This window comes from Colobus angolensis, unplaced genomic scaffold, assembly GCF_000951035.1.
Source record: "Colobus angolensis palliatus isolate OR3802 unplaced genomic scaffold, Cang.pa_1.0 Scaffold349, whole genome shotgun sequence".
NCBI classification, from domain to species: Eukaryota; Metazoa; Chordata; class Mammalia; order Primates; family Cercopithecidae; genus Colobus; species Colobus angolensis.
Window position 1 is genome coordinate 104,606 of NW_012116810.1, and position 24,130 is coordinate 128,735.

Genomic DNA, 24,130 nt, shown 5'->3' on the forward strand with positions numbered 1-24,130 from the left:
ACCATGCCCAGCTAATTTTTGTATTTTTAGTAGAGATGGGAGTGTCACCATGTTGGCCAGGCTGATCTCAAACTCCTGACCTCAAGTGATCCTCTCAAAGTGCTGGGTTTGCAGGCGTGAGCGACCATGCCCAGCCTCTTTTTAATGATACTGATTATTTCTATCCCTGAGCATGGAATGTTTTCACATTTCTTTATGTCATCTCTGATTTCTTTGAGCAGTGTTTCATAGTTCTCCTTGTGAAGACCTTTCATCTCCCTAGTTTGCTGTCTTCCTATGTAGTTTATTCTTTTTGTGGCAGTTGTGAATGGGAGTTAGTTCCCGATTTGGCTCTCAGCTTGACTTTTGTTGGTGTATAGGAATGCTAGGGATTTTTGCACATTACTTTTGTATCCTGAGACTTTGCTGAAGTTGTTTATCAGCTTAAGAAGCTTTTGGGCTGAGGCTATGGAGTTTTCTAAATATAGGATCTTGTCATCTGCAAACAGGGATAGTTTGACTTCCTCTCTTCCTATTTGGATGACCTTTCTTTCTTTCTCTTGCCTGATTGCCCTTGCTGGGACTTCCAATACTATGTTAAATAGGAATGGTGAGAGAGTGCATCCTTGTCTTAATGCCGTTTTTCAAGGGGAATGCTTCCAGCTTATGCCCATTCAGTATGATAGTTGGCTGTGGGTTTTTTATATATGGCTCTTACTATTTTGAGGTATGTTCCTTCAATACCTAGTTTGTTGAGAGTTTTTAATGTGAATGGATGTCTAATTTTATTGAAAGCCTTTTCTGTATCTATTGAGATAATCACGTGGTTTTTGTCTTTAGTTCTGTTTATGTGATGAGTCAAATTTATTGATTTGTATATGTTGAACCAACCTTGCATCCCAAAGGGAAAGCCTACTTGATTGTGGTGGGTTGGGTTTTTTATGTGCCACTAGATTTGGTTTGCTAATGTTTTGTTGACGACTTTTGCATCAGTGTTCATCAAGGATATTGGCCTAACATTTTCTTTTTTTGTTGTATCTCGGTGAGGTTTTGGTATCAGAATGATGCTGGCTTCATAGAATGAGTTAGGGAGCATTTCCTTCTCAATTTTTTGTAATACTTTCAGCAGGAATGGTACCAGCTCTTCTTTGTATATCTGCTAGAATTCAGCCCTGAGTCCGTCTGGTCCTGAGTGTTTTTTTTCTTTTTTGGATGATAAGCTATTTATTACTGCCTCAATGACAGAGCATAGCTAAAATTTTAAAGGCTGTACTGAGAAGTCTTCCCTGACAGTCTTCTCTTAACCTCCACAATTGGTAGAGTCTGTACATGTTCTTTTTTTTTTTTTTTTTTTTTGAGACGGAGTCTCGCTCTGTCGCCCAGGCTGGAGTGCAGTGCCGCGATCTCGGCTCACTGCAAGCTCCGCCTCCCGGGTTTACGCCATTCTCCTGCCTCAGCCTCCCGAGTAGCTGGGACTACAGGCGCCCGCCATCTCGCCCGGCTAGTTTTTTGTATTTTTTAGTAGAGGCGGGGTTTCACCGTGTAGACCAGGATGGTCTCGATCTCCTGACCTCGTGATCCACCCGTCTCGGCCTCCCAAAGTGCTGGGATTACAGGCTTGAGCCACCGCGCCCGGCCAATGTTCTTTTATCATACTTTCAATTTTTTTTTTTTTTTTTGCTTATTTGTTTTTCTGTCTTATTTTTCTTACATTGGTGCCCAGCAAAATAGCTACTGTTTTTGATTGTAGCTACTACTACATAGAAGTATTTATTTGAACAATTTGTGCCCTTACATGCCATACTTGGTTTTTCTCCTTCTATTGGTGTACCTTTGTTCATGGCCTTTCTCTTTTCTAGAATTTTCTTATCCCTCTTCTCCATCTACATTTTGGAATTTAAACTTTTCTTTCAAAATCTCATTCAAATCCCACTCCCTTCCACAAAGTTCTCTTTGGATGATTCCAATGTTATTTCCTCATTTGAGCTCTTGTAGCGTTAAAGTTGTGTTCTATTTAGTTTCTGCTGTCTTGTATTTTCTATCTCTATGTATTTTTTGAATTTGGTATTCTGCCTCTTTGAGATAGGTAAGATTTCTCATACATCAGTATATGTAGTTTATCCATGATATACATTATTGCTGATGGTCATTTGTCCCTTTCTGAATCTTCCTGAAGACAGCTTGGCTATAAACATAGTTTATTCTGCTCTGGAAGACATAAGACCACAGTTTAGAAATTAAATTGCTAGTATTTTAATTCTATAAATTTAAGCAGAAGCAGTTATAATTTTTTTCTCTAGAATTTTCAAAAGCCAGAATGAAATAAAATTTAAAATAACTCTTTTGGCCTCATTGCAATATAGATTATTTTAGAGTTGATAAATATTTGACTGAATGCAAAATCCTTTAGAAGACTTATATTTAAAATGCTTTAGTTAAAGGGAAAAATTTTCATTTGTTCCTCATGTTAAGTAGTAATTTCTTTGCCAAAATGAAGTCTTATTTTCTTCAGAGTCACTCAAAACATTTGGTCCTCTTCTGGTTTGTAATCCTGTTAAATTTCATCCATAAATTGAAGTCTAATTATGCATAGTTGGTGAACTCCAGATATTGAGAATTTGATGTACAATAGACATTTACTTATTTAACTTATTGGAACATTATGAAATGTTGAAAATACTTGCATTGGGATTAAGAAAAAAATTTCTTTGGGAATTAACTAAATTTAATTGTTTATGTATTTTCTTTTAGCCCATATGTTGTAAAGTACTATGGCAGTTATTTTAAGAATACAGACCTCTGGATTGTTATGGAGTACTGTGGCGCTGGCTCTGTCTCAGACATAATTAGATTACGAAACAAGACAGTAAGTATTTTAAAATAGTTTTGCTAATCTCATTTCTAAAGATTCATATTTTAGAATCTGACTAGTTGGCATTTTGTTACAAAGAAAATAATAGCATGAAAAAAGAAAAGGTTTTAAGTTGTGTAAAGATATCTAGTAGGAGGTGTAAGGACCAGCTCACATACCTTTCTGTGACAAATTTAGGAATTACATGATTGTTTAATTTATTTATTAGAATAATTTTTGTTGTGTCACAGAGAAACTACCATGGTACTTCTCTTCTTCATTTGGAATCAGTGTGTGTGTGTGTGTTGTTTAATAATGTGAGTTTCATAAATTATGGCTAGAATTTTATTTAAAGTTTATAATATTCATGGTATTATCTTAAATTTTCTATATTATAATTTATGGCAGGTAATATTTGAAGAAATTATATACTTCTGAATTAAAAAAAAAAAAAATTTTTGTATTTATTTTCCAAATATTGTCAGGATGTGTGAAAGTGATAGAAATATTACATATTTCTATAAATTTAGCTTAGTGAAATGTATTGCTTAATGAAAGCTTTTTATGGTCATGTTTTAACTCTAAGTAGAAGTGCTATTTACAAAATTGTTTACTTTAAGCTAGTAGTGTATCTAGTTTATTTGGACAATTTTGTATGGACCAAAGTGACCTTTTTTTCTTGAATAAGAAGAGTAATCAGTGAAATAATTTGTAATTCTGTAGCAGTAACATTATTATATGTTGTCAGCCATGTTTCAGTAAAATACATTCAGAAAAAATACTTCAATTTGTGGTTAACCAGAATCATTTTAAAGTTTGATTTGGGAAGTACACTGTAAGTTTATTTTACTAATTTTTTTTTCCCTGTTAGAGAAAAGAAAGTAAATAGGATTTCTTGTAAGAGAAGTGAAACAGAAATTGAAATGATCCCTGTTTTGACAGAGTAGATTAAGTGATCTGTGACATTCTAATGATATATTTTAGAATTTCTATGGTGCTTAACTAGCGTTTATGTAAATCAGATGACTCTTGAGTGGCAGAACAATGCTTCAATGGAAAGTAATTATATCCCAGTTAGAGAAGAGTTTTAATATCATTTCAGGGCTAAACTCAGTGCATTTGGTATTTAAAGTTATCAAGTAGGAATATGAAGTAAAAGGGTGTGAAATGGAAAATTTTAAACATCTCCGTTTTCTTAGTTTTAAGTGTTAATGTTACAATTTTGAGTAGATATGAAGTATTTGATCCAAGAAGTTTAATTCTTGTTGCCAATAATTACAACTGTGAAGGCATACTGTAGTTCTTAAAGATAGGTATGGATCAGATCATTATCTTCAGAAAACTCTTTGTCAGTTATCAAAGAAAAGATTTTATCTGTTCATATTCTTTGTTATAAGACACAGTACACTGAGCATGTTGGGGAGTCGTACACTTGGAATAGCATAGTTGTTCCTCTCACACAACAGGTACCCTGGGTTCTGGGATGACATGGTAATAGTCTAATTTCCATATATGAAAAGGAGCCCAGAGCTGCACAAGAGATTGATTAGGAGCTGTAGGTATATTGTTTCTGATGCCTTGATGACAGCTCCTATTAAGTCTCAAAAAAATTTGTATCTTTCTTTTCTAGTGCAAGGACATTTTTCTTCATTTATTTATTATTCAAAAAGTACCATTATTGTTAAGATTAATAATATAAAGATATGTAACATTCCATTTAAAAAGTATCTGGACGTTGTAAGCCTTTGTTCACTGAAGGATACTCTTGATTGTCTGAATTTCAGAAGGATGACTATTACTGATTGACTAGCTTTCAAAAATTTGACGAGTATAACAGTCGTCTTTGATTAAACAGGTGTAAAACTCACTCTAGTCACTGTTTTCATGGTCATGAAACAATCTTTTCCTAAGAATATGGCAATGTGTTTTTAAGAGCTTGTAAGGTCTGTTGTTTTTTTGTGATCTGCTTTGTTTTTTTAAATTCTGTATACATTTGAAATAGAACAAGGAATTCTTGTTATTTTATATTGCAAATGTTTATATTTACTCATATATTTATGCTTTTTATTGTTCTTTATTTCTTTCTGCATTTCCCAATTGCCTGAAGAATATCTGTTAGTATTTTCTTATGTGTGGGTATGATGATAATACCTGGGGGTTTTTTGTTTGTTTGTTTTTGTTTTTGTTTTTGTTTTGGTGAACATGTTGTTATTTTACTTCATGTTTTCTTTTTTCCTTTTTTTGAGACAGGTTTTCGCTGTTTTGCCCAGGCTAGAATGTAGTGATGTGATCACAGTTCACTGCAACCTTGAACTTCTGGGCTCAAGCGATCCTCCAGCCTTAGCCTCCTGAGTAACTAGGACTTCAGGAGCATGCCATCATGCCTGGCTAATTAAAACAATTTTGTTTTGTAGAGATGGGGTCTGGCTGTATTGCCCAGGCTGGTCTTCAACTCCTGGTCTCAAGCAATTCTCCTGCCTTGGCTTCCCATAGTGCTGGGATGACTGATGTGAGCAACTATGCCTGACCCTCACTTCACTTCTGAACAGTATATTTGCTGGGTAAAGAATTCTAGGTTAGTGATTCCTTTTAGCCTTTTAAAGATATTATCCAGAAATCTTGTATTTTATATTCCAGAACATAATTTATTTTTATTTTTTGGTTTTCTTTTTGAGACAGGGTCTTGCTCTGTCACTCAGGCTCTAGTGCAGTGGTGTGATCATGGCTCACTATAGCCTCGACCTCCTGGGCTCAAGTGATCTTCCCACTTCAACCTCCTGAGTAGCTGGAACCACAGTCATGTGCCACCATGCCCGGCTAATTTTTTTGATTTTTTGGAGAGATAGGGTCTCACTTTGTTTCTTAGGCTCATATCCTAGAACATATTAATTATAGTCTAATTCTGTCTGCTAATCTTTAAATGTTAATCTCCTGTGTGTCTCTATTTTATATTGTTTCTCTTGTTTTTTATTGTTTTTGTCTATGCCTTGTGATCTTTGATAGAGTGCTAGACATTGCATAAAACGTGACAGAGGTTTTTTGAACTTCTGAATATTGATGTATTTTACTTAAGGTTTTTGTTTGTTTCTATCTGGTGACTAGAACTAGCAATCCTGGATCACTTTAATTCAATTAGGGTTAGAGATAATTTGAATCTGGGCTTTAGTACAGTTATGTGCCACATAATGATGTTTCCATCAATGATGGACTGCATATAGAATAGTGGTACCATAAAATTATAGTATCGTATTTTTACTGTACTTTTTCTATGTTTAGATGTGTTTAGATACACAAATACCATTGTGTTACTGCTGCCTACAGCATTCTGTACAGTAACATGCTATACAGGTTTGTAGCCTAGGAGCAATAGGCTAGGTTTGTGTAAACACACTCTGTGATGTTCACACAATGATGAAATTGCCTAATAATGTCTTTTTTGGAATGTATCCATGTTGTCAGGTGACACATGACTGTACTTTTGAGGGTTGATCCTCCTTTACATCTAGGATGTGGTCCTTTGGCATTATAGGGCTTCGCAGTTTCTTGGTAGGTTTTGATTTCCAGTTTTTGACCTTCTCATCTTGTAAGTCATTCAAAAGGTCTGCTCTGCTTCTTAGCCTCTTGGCCTCTGTTCTGTAATTAATAGATGCCTCTTGGAGAAAAGCAGCCCTTATTGCTAGGCTCACCTCTTTCTTTTTCTTTTTTCTAATATTTTGTTTTCATTAGCATTGTGTCTTCATTAGCCTTAACATAGACTTTTAAATGTATTTTGTCCAGACATTTTAGTTCTTTCAGCAGGAGAGTGGTCTGAATTATCTAGTTTATCATTACCAGAAGTGGAGCTCTTTCAAATAGTACAAGTTTTGTTATTAGCAGTTCTGTTCTGCTATGCGCAAACATATGCAAAGCTACCCCCAAAGACTAAGGGAGCTGAGAGGCTGAAGAAAGTTGCTGACAAATCCAGTTTCTTATAAAAAGACATTTATTACAGACTTACAGAAATAATGTTTTGGATGGCCAAAAGGTGGTGTATTCCCACATCCACGCTCCCCAAAATATCCTTTATATAGCAAGCTGTTTTGGTAAAACATGTGCAGCTGGTGACACCTCAGACTTTCTTGCTATTCGTGACCACTGGAGAGGTTAGATAAACATCTTTTTGAGGGGTTATCTATGCTACAGGCAGTTGTTTAAAGACCTTACTGCTGGAGCCAAACTCCTGTCATTATGGTGGTTTTGCTTTGAAATGGTGTCACTCTTGTCTTGCAACAGGCTGGTTTTTTACCTACGTCTTTAATCTAGCTGGAGTTTATTTCTGTATATGATATGAGATGGGGTATACAGCACTTCTTTTTTTTTTTTTTCTGTGTGGAAATCTAATTGTCCTAACACAATTTTCTATCCCTTTTTAACTGGCTTATAAGCCTGTCCTACTAAGGTTATGTATATATTTGGCTTTATATTTGGTCTCTGTTCTAGCAGAGATTTATTTGCCTGCTTCTGCAACAGAAATATGTTCTTAATTATATGGTGGCATGTTTGATATTTGGGATGCAATTCCCTTGTCTTTGTTTTCCTTGATCTCTCATATATGTTTTATTTATTTATTTTATTATTATTATTAGTTTTTGAGATGGAGTTTTGTTCTTGTTGCCCAGGCTGGAGTGCAATGGCGTGATCTTGACTAACTGCAGCCTCCGCCTCCCAGGTTCAAGTGATTCTCGTGCCTCAGCCTCCCTAGTAGCTGGGATTATAAGCACCTGCCACCACACCCACCTAATTTTTATATTTTTAGTAGAGATCGGGTTTCGCCACATTGGCCAGGCTGGTCTCAAACTCCTGACCTGAGGTGGATCCACCCGGTCACCCGAAGTGTTGGGATTACAGGCATGAGCCATCATGCCTGGCCTCATATAAGTTTTAGAATAAGTTGTCAAGCTCCACAAAAAGTCTTGCTGGGTTTGTGATTGGAATTAGGTTTAACTCATAATTTGTGTTAACTGATATTTTCCAATCCATGATCATAGAATATCTTTGTGTTCAGTTCTTCTTTTTTGTATTTAAATGCATTTTTAAATCTCCTTGAAAATCGTTAGGCTGGGTGCGGTAGCTCATGGCTGTAATCCTGGCACTTTTGGAGGCTAAGGCAGGTGGATCTCCTGAGGTCAGGAGTTGGAGACTAGCCTGGCCAACATGGCAAAACCCCGTCTCTACTAAAAATACAAAACAATTAGCTGAGTGTGGTGGTGGGAGTTCAAGACTAGCCTGGCCTATCTGGCAAAACCCTGTCTCTACTAAAAATACAAAAAAATTAGCTGGGTTTGATGGCGGGCGCCTATAATCCTAGCTACTCGGGAGACTGAGGCAGGAGAATCGCTTGAACCTGCAGGGCAGACATTGCAATGAGCCGAGATTGCACCACTGCACTCCAGCTGAGGCGACAGGGTGAAACTCCGTCTCAAAAAAAAACCAAAAAACAAAAAACGTATACATTTTAAATTTGATTTGCTTCTAGGAGCTTTGTCATTTTTACTGCTAATATGAATGATCTTTTGTTGTTATATTTTCAAGTTGGCTAATGGTAGTATCTAAGAATGCTGTATCTTGTATATTTTTGTTATTCACCATAGCAACTTTTGCCATTGGTACTCCTCTGACCCTGTTCCTTGATTTTACTAATTAGTCTTTTGCTTATTTATTTTCTATCCACGTACCTTTTTTTGTAATCCACTTAATAATCCTGTTTGACATTTTGTATCATTCTTGCCTAGTACCCCAGTTATTTCTCTTAATCTCTTTTTAGGAGTTTTAACTTGTCCTTGAAACTCATGCTTTGTGTTTGGGGCCTGTTCGTTGTAGTGAGTATCTCAGATACTGCTTTACTAATTTGCTTGCATCTCTTTTTACTCTTGGTCATTTGGGTATGTCAGGTGGAATCCTTGACTTGACTTTTATTATTATTATATTCACTTAAATGAATTCATGTATGATCTATGGATGTAAAACTTTATTGACAACTTTAACCTTTATAAATCTAAAAAAGATGTAAAAACATGATCACTGAAATTATTGTTTTGTGCTTATCTTTAAATTGTTAATAAAAACTATAAAATATAGGTTGAGAACAAGGTTGGATTGGTGCTCAAGTGGACCCATATGGATGTTGCTCTGACAGCATAATCCTGTTCTGATGTGAGAGCTGTAGGACTGTATAGTTGCTTTGATTATGTATATATTACATATATCAACCATATTAATATAAAGCTTTCTCAGAGTAACGGACAGCTTAGATTACATTATTAGAAACTTTTGGGTCTTGTCTGACTATGTATAATTTGCATATTCTATTTGTACATGTTTATATATAGTGAGCTTCGTTTACTATAGAGAAGAAACAAAATTATGTGATGATTTAGGGAGTTGACAATGGATTCTAAATTCTTAATTTGTTTTAAGAGTAGTAAGTCTTGGAGGACCACCTAAGTAATGTATTTTTTGTGTGTGTGGAATTGTGCTTGTCTTTGAGAGAAATCTTATTAGGGATAAAGCATTCTTGATTCTGAATTATTGACTATTGTTTATTTTTGAACAAATGTTTCCTTGAAAACTGAAAATAAAAGGCACAGGAAAGAGCAAGTCCAATTAAGTTACATGTCTTTTAAACAAAACTTTTAAGTTCAAATTTTTTAGCCTGATATATAAACAGAGTTTATATGTTACCTCCTTTCTACCTGTACAGTTTCATACCTTGTCACTGTTTTATCAGGTACTTTCCACTTCAGTGTTACAATGAGAACTGGCTCCTAGAATAAGAACTGGCTTCATATTTTGGTGATGATATGTATGCCCTTGCCTTGTCCTCTGCCTTTCTTTTAGTGTTATCCCTACCCTCAGTCTTTGCCTAGTGAACTTGCATCCTTGAAGTCCCAGCTGAAAATGTTACCTCTTATTTGAAAATTTGCATATTTTCTCAGGTATTTTGTTGTCTGTTTAGTAAATCGCTGATTAATTAATTGAGTCTTTATTGCATATTCACTCTTACATAAAGCACAATAAATGCTATTTTTACTGTGGTGATGATGTTTATTTTGACTATTAGGTAGGCTGTCTTTTCATATTTGTATTGGCTGTTTCATGTTCTTTTTGTGCCTATTCTTTGCTGTTTGTTGTTTCTGTTGGCCTTTTTTTTTGGATCCATTTTATTGCTTGACAGGTTGCTTTAAAAGTCATAAAACAAATTATCTGATTGTCAGCATAGATATTAAAGACGGACCTTCAAAAGCTGATCTGTACTTTTTCTTGGGAAACATGTAGGAAAAGATGAAGGCATAGAATTAAGTTGCGGATTAATTAGACATATTCCAGTGATTGTAACTGAGTCTGAGTTGTAAAGGATAGAGATTTTGTCTATTTAAGTGCTGATTCTTACTCAGCATGGGCCAGATCACAGAGTTGGCACCTGAGCTGGTAACGAATTATAGTAATTAATGGTAGTGGTACTAGAATTAGGAAAAAGGTAAAACTCTCCTGTATTCTAGTGGGTGATAAAAGTTTCTCTTGACTCTTCTGGTTACGTTATGAGTAAAAATCTATTAGGTTAGTATTCATTGAGTCCTTTTGGTTTTTAAGTATTTGGGGCTCTATAATATAGTGTATGTGACTTAAATTTCTGATTTTTGTGATCAGACTCGCAAACACAGCTCAAGTCCTGGTATTATACACGTTCAGTAACTGATTTTTTTCACAGTATTTTAAACTATCTTTTAAGTTTGATGAAACTTCTTTGTAGATAATCCAGCCATGGTATCCTATACTTGGGAGTTACATTTAATTAGTCAGCTTTTACTGTTTGGGAGAAGAGTAGTTGCAGTTGCCTTTCTCCTTGAGGAGTAAACTCCTCAAGGACAGGAGTTTTAATATATTCATCTTGAAATATTCCAAGTGCCTAGAATAGCTTTTGGCACCTACAAGCCTTTGATAAATGTTGAGCTGAAGCATCCAATTTTTTGGCTTCTTATCCTGTGAATATAAAATTACCCTACCTTTCTATTCAGTGTTATATTTTGGTGGATAAGTTATAATTTCCATGACTACTATTCAGTATTAATAATGTGGATTGCTGAACAAGTATGGTCATATACCAAAGACAAGCCATAAAAAGTATGCTTACTAGTAACCTTGGCATGTGTGAAATACCAGAATATGTTTCATTAGCTCTCTGATTTTTACAAAAGTTATATATGTATCTATGTTTAATTTTTTGCTTAATTTAAAAAATGTGTATCTTGATAATTTTAACCATAGGCTTGCTGTAACTCATGAAAAAGCTTTTTGTTGTTGTTGTATAAGGTAATATAAGCATTTTTTTTTTTGAGGAGTCAAGTGTTTTCAAGTTTAAAAAGAATAAAAAGTTTAGTATATTTGTGGTAATGAGTTTTGAAGGTTTCCCGTGAGGAAGTTTTTAAAAAACCAATTTATATTATATTAAATGCCATTAAACATCTCGAAACATTTATGCATTTCAAACATACTACAGAGTAGAAATGCATAACTCTGTGAAATTGAAGCTCTTAAAAGGTAGGTTAGATTTTTGATTAGAGGCTTTTCAAACAATCTTTACATAATTGTAAAGCTATGTCTTGACATATGGAAGAAATAGAGTCTATGTTTTAGATGTTTATTGTATACTTAAAAACATTCTAAAAAAATGCCTAAGGTAATTCTCTCCCATTTAGGCCCATTTTTTGATTTGACTACTTGTTTTCATTCAACCTAGTACAGTAGAAATGGCATGAACCCAGGCTTTCAGCAATATGGGTTTTAGTTTTGGTTCTTCTACAGACTAGTTTTATGGTCTGGAGCAAATCATTTAACTGAGAAGGACTTTAGTGTCCTCATCTGTTAAGTAATAAGTAACATTTGCATAGTGCTTTACAGTTTACTTGGCAGTTGATATGGTTTAGCTCTACGTTCCCACTCAGATCTCATGTTGAATTGTAATCCGCAGTGTTTGGGGAGGGACCTGGTGGGAGGTGATTGGATCATGGGTGCAGATTTCCCCCTGGCTGTTCTTGTGATAGTGAGTTCTCATCAGAGTGCTACACACTCTCTCCCGCTCTGCCATGAGAATTCGGTGCTTGCTTCCCCTTTGCCCTTCCGTCACGATTGTAAGTCTCCTGAGGCCTCCCCAGCGATGCTTCCTGTACAGCCTGTGGAACTGTGAGTCAGTCAAATCTCTTTTCTTCTAAACAATTCTTCTAAATTACCCAGTCGCAGGTAGTTCTTTATAGCAGTGTGAGAGTGGATGAATACAGCTGTTTTATTTTCATTTTGGTTGAGTAGAAAGGTTCAAAACCCATTTATTGATTTAGGCCCAGTGCTGTTCACTAGAGGTACAAATAACTAATAAATGTTGGTGTCTTGCATTCTTCACACACTAGATGGGGTAATAGGTATGTAAAAAGCCAAATTCTGTTTTGCAAAGAGTTAGAGCTCTTTAGGAGGAAAAAAGGAGACACACATAGCCTAACAATTTAGAAAAAGTTTCATTGGTGAGAGAATCCGTTAGCACAGTGGTCCTCCACCTTTTTGGCACCAGGGACTGGTTTCATGGAAGACAATTTTTCTGTGGTTGGGGGTGATAGTTTCAGGATGGAACCAGTTCAGCTCAGATCATCAGGCATTAGATTCTCATAAGGAGTGCACAACCTAGATTCCTTGCATGCGCAGTTCACAATAGGGTTTGTTCTCCTATGAGAATCTAGTGCTGCTGCTGATCCAACAGGAGGAGGAGGTGGAGCTCAGGCAGTAATGCTCACCCACCCGCCACTCACCTCCTGCTGTGTGGCCCGGTTCCTAACAGGCCATGGACCAGTACCCAGGGATTGGAGACTCCTGCATTAGCAGATTCTTGAAAGAGTAGGAGTTGTTGAATATAAGCTTCAAAAGGGCAGGGATTTTTCTTTTTTTTGTTCACTGTTTTATCTTCAGCTCCTAGCATGGGTGCTCAGTAAATATTGAAAGAATGAATGAATAAATGAGTGAGAGGAGAGAAGAGAGGGCAAAGAACATCTTGGAAGAGGAAACAATGATATGCTCAAATTTTATTTCTATCTCTAAATATCCTAGGTTACCCAAAGGAGAATGTTCCCAGCATGTGGTCTAAATGGATTTACTTTTCTCACACTTAATCAATTAATTACTCAAAATCATTTCCACATTTTAGGTTGATGGCTCTATGTTAGGATCATGTTGTTATATAATTTCCTGTTTCTGGGAGTTTTTTCCTTTTTTTGTTATTTTGAGAAAAGCAATGTATGCATCTTTTATCGCTTTGGTAATATCTTTGAGTTTCTTACTCAGTATATTTATTTTCTGGAATGTATGTGATTCTTCTTTGAGATTTTCTTTGGAGCTTCCTGATTTCTTGTTCTAATGTGGACTCATTGCTTTGAGGTCTGCTTTATAACTGTATCCTTAGAATTTCTTTTCACTTGACTCTTGGGTTAGTGCCAGCATTAAAAAAAAGGATATTTCCTGTTTTCTTGGTTTTTACCTTTGTTTTGTATTCTTCCTAAACTGTCTTCTTCATGATACAAGAATAAGAGGTCAATTATTGTTTGAGCCTTTGCGTATCTGAAAATGTCTTTATTTTGCTTTTATACTTGGTCGATAGCCTAAGTAGAATTTTACAGTGAAAATAATTTTCTCTCAGAGCTTTGAGACTTTCCTCCATTTATCTTCTAACATCTAGTGTTGATAATGGCTGTCTGAGTCTTATTTATTTGTAGTTTTTTTCCCCCTCTGGAAATTTCTGGACTTTTCTTTTTATCTTAATGTTTCTGATACTTCACAAGAATGTGCCTACATGTGAGTCCTTTTTATTAGTTATGCTCGGCATTCAGTAGTTCCTTTTAATATATAAACACTTGTCTGCCTTCAGCTTTGGAAAATTTCTGTTTTCTTTATTGAAAGCTTGAATCTCCTGAATTTGTTTTTCCTCTTAGATTTTCCTCTCTTTATGTCTTTTTGCCTTTTGGAGGAGGCGGGGTGCTTTATTTTGCTTTATTTTCTGACTCTTCTAACTGAACTTTTTATTTCAGCAGTTATATTTTAATTAAAAGAACGCTTACGCTTATTCCTTTTTCATAACATATTGATGCTGACATGGATAGAAAAGCTTTTGAAATTGCTTTAAGAATAATAAGTTTTTTAAATAAATGCTATTGTCTGTTTCCTGAATCATTTCTGTTTCTTCTAGGGTTATTGATTTCCTTGTTTTATTTATTCTGGTCTTGCCCTTGGGACTGGAAGGCTGATCAGGTCTCACCATAAGCAATGCCTTTTGACTGACAGGCATAATAGGGTGAATGGGTTGGGAGCTGGCTTTTAAGGGAAAGGGCCTACAACAGGTTTTATTGAATTTCTTTCTTTTTTTTTGTTTTGAGAAGGAGTCTCACTCTGTCGCCCAGGCTGGAGTGCGGTGGCGCCATCTCGGCTCACTGCAAGCTCCGCCTCCCAGGTTCACGCCATTCTCCTGCCTCAGCCTCCCAAGTAGCTGGGACTACAGCGCCTGCCACCACGCCCGTCTCATTTTTTTTTTTAGTAGTTTCACCGTGTTAGCCAGGATGGTCTCCATCTCCTGACCTCATGATCCGCCCACCTCGGCCTCCCAAAGTGCTGGGATTGCAGGCGTGAGCCACCGTGCCCAGTCCCCTGAATTTCTTTAGAGAGGAACCCTTTCCCCTTTTTTTTGATCTGGGGATAAATGATAGAATTCATGTAATCTGCATGTACATGGGAGTAGGGGCAGACTGGGGACAAGGAGCCAGCTGTTGTTCCATTTTCTTCTTTTCAACTTCCATGAAAAAGTGAACTCCCTTTCACTCTTGCTCTTCCTACTCTATGGTACTAAGCTGGGAGTCCTTCTGGGATTTACATGATAGATCACTTCATTGTCTGCTCTTGGCTGTGACCCTGTCCATAGAAATGCTTCCAAATTTATTATATTCACCTGTGCCTTATATATACTCTATATGCTATCATACTGTTAGGAGTTTAAATTAGTACAACTACTTCGAAGAGTAATTTGATAGTCTGTTGTTAAATATGTATGTACTCTAGGATCTATCCAGTGGTTTTCCTCCTCCTTCTGTACTTTCGAGAAATCTTGGCACAATTGTATAGTGGGGCTGTGCAAGAGTGTTGTCACAACAGAAAACTATTAATAGAAGCATATTTAAATGTCAATCAGCATCAGTCCCTGGGTTAAAGGATGGTTGTAGTTCTTTCAGTCTTCACACTTTGTAGCTCTTTCGTGAAGCCAACTCTGGGAGTAGTATTCTGGTTCAAGAGTACCCAGCATCCAGCTGTATAGATGAAAATTACATTAAAATACCACACAGGTGTTTTTTTTTTTTTTTTTTTTCCTGAGACGGAGTCTTGCCCTGTTGCTCAGGCTGGAGTGCAGTGGCACTATCTTGGCTTACTGCAACCTCCGCTTCCCAGGTTCAAGCAGTTCTCGTGCCTCAGTCTCCCAGGTATCTGGGATTATAGGCATGCACCACCATGCCTGACTAATTTTTATATTTTTAGTGGAGATGGGGTTTCACCATGTTAGCCAGGCTGGTCTTGAACTCCCGACCTCAGGTGATCCATCCACCTCAGCCTCACAAAGTGCTGGGATTACAGATGTGAGCCACCACAGCTGGCCTAAAATACCACATAGGTTTTATGTCTTAAAAGTTATGTGAACATTCAGTTTGGTATATAAGAGACATTTTCACTATATGCCTTTATCAGGATGAGATCTATTTCTGTAATTTTGGGTGGGTGTGAGGGAACACTAAATAATGGAGAAGAAATTCCAGGCTGAAGAGGGCAACTCTTAAATGATTTGTATATTTTCTTGAAGGCTGGTGGTAGACTTGTTTCATAATGAAAATAGTTGAGAAAGTCCAGTTTTCTTTAGTTACCAGTGTAAAGGGTACATTGAGACTATTCTGCTTGGTAAATGCTCACTGATTGTTATAGTTTTAGAACAGTGGTTCTCAAATCCAGTGACAGACATTTGGTAGATAAAATAACAACAGACATACGTATTACTTTTATGTGCCAGGTACTTTTCTAAATACATTGTGTATATTATGACATTTAATCCTCATAAAGATGGGAGAACTGTATGAAGTAAGAACTATTATTGACGCATTTTCCAGATGAGAAATGGAAACATACAGAGGTTAAGTAGTCATATGGAAAGAAAGGATTGGAATTATAGCTGAAGACTAGAATTGAGCTGAGAACATGAAATCTGGAGTCAGACTGCCAGGATTGGAATTCTAGCTCTGCTACATACTACCTCTCTGAACTTGGGCAAGTTTTTAAACTTCTCTGTGACTTAATTTCTTCATCTGATATATGGGATAAGATATGAGTTGTTATGAAGATTACATGCATTTAAAGAATAACACCTGGCACATAAATGGCCCTATATATATTTGCTTTTGACATTGTCATCCTTATCCTATCATCTCACTTAGTTAGATAAAAGTGTCTTTGTGTTTTGAACATGATTATCTGTCAGATGTATTTGGGTAGAAGAATGCAGAGAACTGTAGAACCAAGAATGGAATCTTAGTAGTCACCATTGGTACTTTGAATTATTGTTGTTAATGAAGAAAACATACATTCCATAACACAGACCTCACATTTTTAGGTACACTGTTAGTTTCTTTAATAGAATCAAATGGTGGCGGCTGGGTGAGGTGACTCACACCTGTAATCGCAGCACTTTGGGAGGCTGAGGTGGGCAGATCTCTTGGGGTCAGGAGTTTGAGACCAACCTGGCCAACATGGAGAAACCCCATCTCTACTAAAAATACAAAAATTAGCCTGGCGTGTTGGCATGCGCCTGTAATCCCAGCTACTGGGAGACTGAGGCATGAGAATCACTTGAACCCAGGAGGCAGAGGTTGCAGTGAGCCTAGATCTTGCCACTGCACTCCAGCATGGGTGACAGAGTGAGACTCCACCTCAATAAACAAACAAATAAATAAGTAAATAACCAAATAAATAAAAGAATCAAGCAGTGGCTATTCAAAATATACTAGCATATTTTATCCAAGTGCCCTTAGAATCAATACCTTGCATATAATAATAGCCTTTATGGTAAACATTTGGTTTGTTATATTTTAAAAATATATGTATGTTTTGCCTTGATGTTAAGTGCTTCTTCAAACTTTTTTTTCTTGGTAAGGGCATATCAAATTCGCATTATTGATTATTAAGATTTATTTGGAGCTTAAAAGCTTGATATATCATTGTTAATAATACACATCTTTTTGATACGTGTGGATTTCTGTTCAATAAAGTGCTCTTTGGGGTTTATATTTGCCTTTGTGTTATTAGACTAATTCATGTTTGACTTTCCTAATCACTTTGTGGCATGTTCCCCCTTTGTGTAATAGATACTGGTTCATACTGGATTTACAACTCCATATATATTGAGTGCTTTTCTGTTGTCTTCTGATCTCTTTTTCAGGAATCTTTTCATGTGGGAAAGGATTTTAAAATGTGTACCCACTGACCATTTTCACAGTAGAGTATCAGTTCTCTTTCTCTGCAGATCAAGGGATTATAAGCAGCTTGTATATATATATATATTTATATATGGTGTAAGTAGTGAAAGCTTTCATTTTGAATCACTAGTTGTGGGGCTTTGTGATAGATTATTAATCTTTTTTTTCCTTGCCAGACATGTGCAATCCAGATTTCATGAAAGACAACCTCTCTCTGCCCTCTCGTATATAATAATGGTTAAAATATTCTAGTTATTTTTCCTAATGTATGTACTTTGTGTTGAACAGAAGATTTGTGTTTTTCTGGACAAATTCCATAACTTTTTTATTGTTTATAACCTTGGATATTTTATATTTTCAAGTCTCTGTTTTTGGGGTGTGGAATGAAATAGATTTGTGAGGGTAGAGGGGAGTTAACCAAACTGCTATGCTGTTTTTCCCAGAGTATTTTCCTCATCCAGGATACCTGGGAGCCCCGTTTAATGTATGTATTCTTTATCCTAAGAGAGAAGGAGGGGGCAGGGAGACATTTTGGTTGTTAAGAAGTTGGAATATGAAGCTTGATGAATGATCAGATAAAATCTTACATGTAAGCTTAAGTATTACTTTCGAGATTTAAGTATTTCAAAAATTGCTACATATTCACCAAGTTTCTTGAAACCATTGATTTTTCTGTAAGGGGTTTTGGTAACTATTGTGTGAGTTGATAACATGTATGTCATAAAAATGAATGGAAACCGAAACATCTGAGAGTTCTGTAAAATGAGAAATCCAAATGCAAATGAATACAATGACAAACATTTATTAGCTAAGGAAGGTAGTAGTAGGAAAACAAAGGCAGCAGGAGACTTTAAAAAAATGACTGTGCATGTTACTTTTAAAAGATATGTTTATTCTACTTTTCTTGCTGCCAATTATTGTATCCCTTTTTGGGGGGGCCAGAAAATAGAAAATAGATCAGACATCTAATGCTGTTACACATCTGAAATAACCTCTAGCATTTCTGGAGTTAGTCAGTGGTTTGTGCTTTATACAAACCTCTTTTCCAGGAACTTCTCCTGTTTGGTATTTACTTCAAGTTTACTGCATCAGTTTCAACTTGTGGTTATAAGTTATAGAAAACTCAGCCTAAGTCAGCTTAAGCCAAAGAGGGAATTTATTTGTTCACATACCCCTCGCTCATTGCAAAGTTAGTTTGTGCGTGGCTTGATTCAGGGTGAAAGGAATTACTTGAATTCATGTTTTTGTTCTGATACCTCTTTGTTGGCCTCGTTCACACAAACTCTTCCCTCAGTTACGAGATGTCTGCCAGCAGTTCCCTGGTTTATATCTTTCTATATAGAATCCAGCAGAAAAGAGTGATAATCTTGTGCCTCTGCGTGGGTCATGTGCCCTTCTCTGAGCAAATCATTGTGGCCATTACAGTGTGATTTAGCAGTGGACTTAGACCTAGGTCATGTGTTCAATCCAGAGCTAGGGTAGACTTGACTACTAGAAATACATGGTCTGAGAATGGAGAAGTAGTGATTTCCTAAAGGCAAATCAGAATATGTTTAGCAGGAGAAGGCCAAATGAGTGATAGACTGGGAAAAAATAATAGATGTTTCTATATATTTACTAAACTAAAAAACAAAACACACCAGGAATAAAAGACAATAATTTAAAAACTAAAATAGCTCACAAAATGAATCTTAAACTGTGGAAGATATATCTAGTGACATTGAGTCAAAGCTTTTGGGTCCCCATCTCTTTTTTCCTTCTGTCACAGTAAGGGACAGTAAGGTTGATGTTTCTCAAGGAGCCTGTTCCTGCTAGGTCAGAAGTAAATGTTTGCTATAAGGATTTTCCTGAAAAGTATGCAGTGGAAAGACCCATGGTTCCCTTTAATCCAGGATGGCTTGAGCCTGATGTTATTTCTGGTGTCCCTGGCCCCTTCTTACAAGGATTTTCTCACTCTGAGTGGGTACTAATGATTAGTGCTATACTAGAATCTTAGGAGAATGAGTTCTTTTGTGTAGAAAGTGATACTTTTTGCTCCTTATTTGGGGTGTCCCATGGAGTGAGAATGAGTTCTGAGTGTACTTCACACTTGCCTCTTACACTTCCAAGCCACCGCATTAACAGGATATGCATTGTGGGATTAGACCATTAAAATTTTCATAGCAATCATGTGCTGCCACATTGTAATCTCTGATTAAATACAGCATACACGTCACGCTCCATTACATCTTTTCTAAATTTTTTGATTGAATTATAAACACTTTATGATTTTTCCACATTATAATATAGTCCCCTGCATAGACTATCCCTTCTACCTTAACTAAGTAAATTAAGTTTACAAAAGTATTTCCTTGGCTTCTCTTATTGGTAAGTTGCCCAGTTTTCACCTTTGTTGCTATTCTTCTTGGCGTTTCTCCCAGTTCTATTTCCCTTTCGTCAGTCAGGCCCACCTTCATATACTCTATTTTTATATTGTACATTCCTCTGCAGGCGGACTGCCTGTCATTGCCAGATCTGCAGTGAGCCCTTCTTCCCTGTCAGAAGCCTGACCCCATAGCACACTGTAACTGGTTATTTGGAGTGATGTGGTTTAGTGGAAAGACCTTTGGATGTGGAGCAGGAAGACCAAGCTTCAGTGCTTGGATTGTTACTTATTAGTTCTGTGACCCTGGGTACATTGGGTAACTCCTCTCAGCTTCGGTTTCATAATCCTGAAATTGATCTAATATCAGATTACTTGCTTTACCTACATCAGTGTTTTCTTGTGGGAAAAAAAGCATGCTAAGTGTCAGAGGACTCTGTAACCTGTAAAGTTCTATACAAATGTAAATTGCCACTTTTTACTGTTAAGGTAAAAACTTTAAAAAGTGATATTTAGTTTTAAATCACAGGTGATTTAAGAATTGTATGATGTTTGTTGAAATAGTGGATATTCTTCAGCATTAGAAAAACATATTAAAAGATCATTGTGTCTTATCTTACTTTTGTTTAATCTTAGGAAATTAAGAAATATATGTAAGTTAATTTTCTAGGAAATGGAAAGTTAGTTCCTTGGATGGCAGATTTCTAATTTTAACAGTTTTATATGGAGATCTTCTAAAATTGCATTGCATAATTATCTGCACTTTTAACTAGAGTGTACTTTTAACTGCTCCATTCCTTTTAATTATATAAATTATAGAGAAAAAAACACGAGCACATTGTAAAAATTTCAAATAATACAAAAGGGTACAAAAGAGGAAGTTAATGTCTTTACATCTGCCCTTCAATTTTACTTCCTTGAGGTTATGTCAGTTAATTTCTTGTGGATTCTTTCACCACCTATATATGTATATCTTGTTTTACCCAAGGGATTAATACCATATGTGATGTTTTATACCTTACCATTTTTCGTTTTCAACTTCTGGGATACCTTAGATACCTTCCCATACCAGTACATATAGGTCTTATGTGTGTGTAACAGAATGTATTTATTTCAGTCTCCTGGATGAAAGTGACTTCTAACTTTTTAGTGTTTTGTTGCTGCAGTCAAAGCTGCAGGGAACTTTCGTACATATGTATTGGCGTATTTGTGTTGTGATCATTGGATGCGTTACATGAAATGGAATTACTGAGTCAAAGGACATGTTCATTTTTTGTAACAATTTTTTGGGAAAACTGAGAGGATGCTAACTAAGCATATGATTCTTTAGTGCTAAGGCACTTTCAGTTGTGGGAAAAGACTCTAGATAGTCTTTAAGACCTTCCTGAAGTAGGAAAGATGGATTTTGCTTTTGGCGCCTTTTGGCTTCTCTGCATGCTCTCTTCTTCATCTTATGAATAATTTTACTTAAGGTGTTCACTATTAATTCCACCATACCAGTCTCTCTTAGGATTCTAAGCAAGGTTATAGACCTGTTACTCCTCCTCCTATTATTTTTACAAATTATTTTATTATTCAATTCTCCACTTCTGTTTTCCTCCTTTTAGTCTCTGTCTGAGAGCCTGCTGTCAGAGTTTTCTTCCTAAAAGTTCAAATATGATCATGTCATCTTTCCCCTTAAAAATATGTAGGTGTATAAACAATTTGGCCCTAATCTGACTTCCCATTTTGCACTATTTTCCCATACACATTATGTTCAAACACAAAGAACTATTCACTGGTAATGCACTTTATGTATTTTTATGCTCAGTGCCTTTGCACATGCCGTATGTATCCTTCCCTCTTTGGTCACCTGATAAACTTTGTTCACTCTTTTAGATTCAGCTCAAAAGTCATCTCTATGAAGTCTTTCCTGAGTGGTAGAATGGTAAGGTAAATGGTTGAGGCTGGCAGGAACGGTATTCAGGGCCTTAAATGTTGTATTAGATGGTTTGGATTTTAAGAGTACTCGTTCTGATGCATAATCAGCTTTAAGAACTGCTGTCCTGGAGTGCTCCTATTGCTAATCCTGTTGTTGCAGGCATCGCTTGGTATTGTAATTAATTGTTCCTATTCCTTTCCCACAAAATTCTGAGTGTCATGAAGACAGGGATCATGTAACAGACTTTTAGCAAATTCTTGTTAGTGCCTACCTTCTACAGTTCTGTTTGGGTGTTAAATGAAATGAAACCTGTAGAGTGGTTGACATAGTAAGAACTCAATAAATGCAAGCTGTTATTGTTATCACCATTGTTAACACTGGATAGATTAATCCTGACTTGAGGAATAGAGGGTGATTTCTTGAAAGAGGCAAAGTTTGATCCAGGCCTTAAAAGACTGTGTAAGGATTACATTGGTGAGTTTTGATCAGTTTTTAAGACCTTATGCAAGTGCCTATGAAAGTAAAACTTAAATGAAGTATCTATGCTTATCTGTTTATGGCATTTGAAAGGGGGACATATGTCTAATTTTTTGTATCCTTACTATCTAATAGGTATTAAATGTAAAATTAATGCATCATTTTATGTGCATAAATAATTATGTCCAAAAGGTGGAGTTTAGCTAAGATTGTGAAAGACTTATTAGAAAATTAAAATTCTTAATTTTGTGTGAAATTAAAACCTCACTTGAATTTTACTGATCTAAAAACATTAAGGCAGTATATGTATTTTAAAACCATTTGTGCATGTGCCCTTGAGAAAAGTTGGTGGGTGTATTTTTATCAAAACCATATACACAGTGACATATTAAATGTATCATATTATTATACTAATCATGTGACTATAGAAACAAAAGTAACCAGAGGACTAAAGCCTATCAAAACCATCTTTTTGTTTTTGTACAATGAAATTCTTCTTAAATTTGCCAGTGAATTCATACCAATTGAAACCAGATGTAGACTTCCGTCTTTTAATGTATTAGCTCAGCTATAAATGTCTTATTTTCATCCCTGATTGCTGAGTATTTCATTCATAGTTTATTATCTCTCTACCACCCTTCTTTAAAGCAGTACAACAAAATGGACTATAAAATGTGATTCAAGGGATTTAAAAATGACATCGCACCATTTGTATTGTGACCCAAATGAAATTAAATCTGTAATGTATTGAGGATAACTTAATTAAATCCACAAATGAAGTACTCTGTTGATAAAATTTTTCGTGTTCCAATCAATGGTTCCACAGATTTTTGTTTGTTTGTTTTAAGGGATTCTTAACAGATACCACTGAAGGAAGTGTTAGCTGTGATTTGAGAATGGATCTAACGCTTTTCCATCTTGAAACTGAATTCTTACATTATCTTCTTCTGTATGAAGCAGATCCTTTCATGTGTTTTCTCCCCCTTGGTGTTTTCAATATAAATCTGACCATTTTGAAATAGTTGGGTATGGACCTATCCAGCCTCATGAAAAGTCTTAAAGATATGAGAAAGGTACTGCTTTAAATTTTATGTCATAATAGGAAGAAGTAGTTCTCTTTGTTGCCAAATAAAAATCTAGCTACTTTTGGTAATTGGCTGTATTTATATGTAAATGAAATTTGTTAAAACAGCTAGAGAGTATTTGAAAACAAAACTCCATCTATCTAGGAAAATGACTGTCAACTTCTTTATTTTTTAATAATAAAAAGATTAACATATATCCAAATGACATGAAATAAGCATGATACAAACATCTAGATCAGAACCTGCTACATGGTGTCCACTAAATATACATTCTTACTTCCTTCCACTCTTCTCCTTTTCCATTAGTGACACACAGTACTTGTAGAGTGCCTTAAATCTTGATACAGATATTTCTCTTGTCCAAAGTTCATTGGGCACCATTGATATTTAAAAGAGACCAAGTAAACATTTATCTTCCAAGTTTGCTAAGATTTGTCTCCATTTTGGTACAAGGCTGAAATTTGGCCTATCACTTCTTGTTATTTTTCTCATTGTAGTGGAAGGAAGAAAACTGGGCCTTACTTGGTTTCTGAGTGCCATTTTATAATTGTTGTATTTCTATTCTTTAGTTCATTAGTTACTCTATTAGTAGTCTTTCCTTTCTCTGGATAGTGAGCTACTTTTTTTATTTAAAGCTTGATTTTAATGCCACTTCCTTTCTCTATTCCTAATTAATTGCACTCCTTTTTGGGTATGTTTCACTTTGAAAGAGCGTTTTATGATTGTTTATGAGTTTCTAAGTCTATTTCCTGCTAGATTGGAGCCCCATTAGGTTAGGTTAGAGATTTAAAAAAAAATTAAATCTAGAGTAGGTACTCAATAAATGATTTTTCAGTGGCTGAATGTTACCTAGTGCTTCTTGGAAAATACTTCTGAATT

At 35.8% G+C, this 24,130-nt stretch overlaps 1 protein-coding gene across 1 annotated transcript in view; it reads left to right on the plus strand.

Annotated features, from left to right (window-relative positions):
- STK3 (serine/threonine kinase 3) overlaps positions 1 to 24,130 on the plus strand; it is a gene marked incomplete at its 5' end in the record, with an annotated part of 303,446 nt that overhangs the window by 26,335 nt on the left and 252,981 nt on the right. Inside the window, one exon of the mRNA XM_011952746.1 lies at positions 2,731 to 2,845. Within this exon, the coding sequence (XP_011808136.1) occupies positions 2,731 to 2,845 (115 nt within the window). The remainder of the gene's footprint in view (positions 1 to 2,730; positions 2,846 to 24,130) is intronic.